Here is a 962-nt window from a genome sequence, read left to right as displayed (position 1 = left end):
TTCAGACTGGACGTGCTGCGATGATAGCTCGGTTCACAACGACAACAGACACAGATCGCTTTGGTTTTGTCAGTGGACCATTTGGCAACTTTTCAAAAGTAAACTTTCCATTCAGAATCTTATTGCCGTCCATTTCGGCGTCTCACGCTCGCCGTCCACTCAAAACGTAACGTTACTACTCTTTGGCCCAAACGACGTGTGTGCGGCGTGCCTGTTGTTTTGTTTCCGGACTAGCTAGATCCGGTGTGGTGGTGTTGTTTGCTAGGCCAAAAAGAACTTTAATCTTGGGATAAAAAAAATTTGACGCTGTTAAAATGGATTTGTGTTAACGCGTTTAACTGACAGCACTACTCAATTGACTCCTCACATGTTTTGCACAGTTCATCAGACTGGAAAGCTCGTTCATACATCAATCTATCCTATTGTTAAACCAGCTACATTAAATCCATTGCAATATTTATTCAGGGATACAAGTCTCCAAGATCTTGTCTGTGTGTATGTTCATGTGATTTTCTGTTGTTATACATGTATGCTTTGTTTCCTCACTTGGGTGTTTAGCCCAGGCTGACAATAAAGTTGTATTGTACCGTAACAGATCCTTTCTGTGCTCATTTGTTCCTCATCCTCTCTCCGCACAGTCTAAGCTGGAGGTGTATAATGAACAACTGGAACTGAAGCGGGGAGACATCGCCAAGCTGCAAGAGAGAGAGAAGGCTCTGGTTGCTGCCTTCCACGCTTCGCTGGGTGAAGAAAACAAGTTTGAAGTCTTTCTGACCAAAGTCTTCAAGAAGAAAATCAAACGTGTTAAGGAGACGGAACAGAATGAAGGTGGCGGTGAGTGGGACAGGAAGTGTGATTGGGTGATGCTGGGGTGGGTGTACATCAGTGTCTCCTTTTGTCGGGTACTTTGGCAGTTACCCACAAGTTCGTTAACCAAGACTCTTTCCAGTAATCAACAGAAG

General features: G+C 44.2%; 1 protein-coding gene across 1 annotated transcript in view; it reads left to right on the top strand.

The window, feature by feature from the left end:
• Positions 1-962, top strand: part of cfap44 (cilia and flagella associated protein 44) — a 34,849-nt gene that overhangs the window by 24,946 nt on the left and 8,941 nt on the right. Inside the window, exon 27 of the mRNA XM_032539391.1 lies at positions 639-834. Coding sequence (XP_032395282.1) covers positions 639-834 — 196 coding nt within the window. The remainder of the gene's footprint in view (positions 1-638; positions 835-962) is intronic.

Source organism: Etheostoma spectabile, chromosome 16 (genome assembly GCF_008692095.1).
Source record: "Etheostoma spectabile isolate EspeVRDwgs_2016 chromosome 16, UIUC_Espe_1.0, whole genome shotgun sequence".
Classification (NCBI taxonomy): domain Eukaryota; kingdom Metazoa; phylum Chordata; class Actinopteri; order Perciformes; family Percidae; genus Etheostoma; species Etheostoma spectabile.
This window is presented reverse-complemented; position numbering and strand designations above follow the sequence as displayed.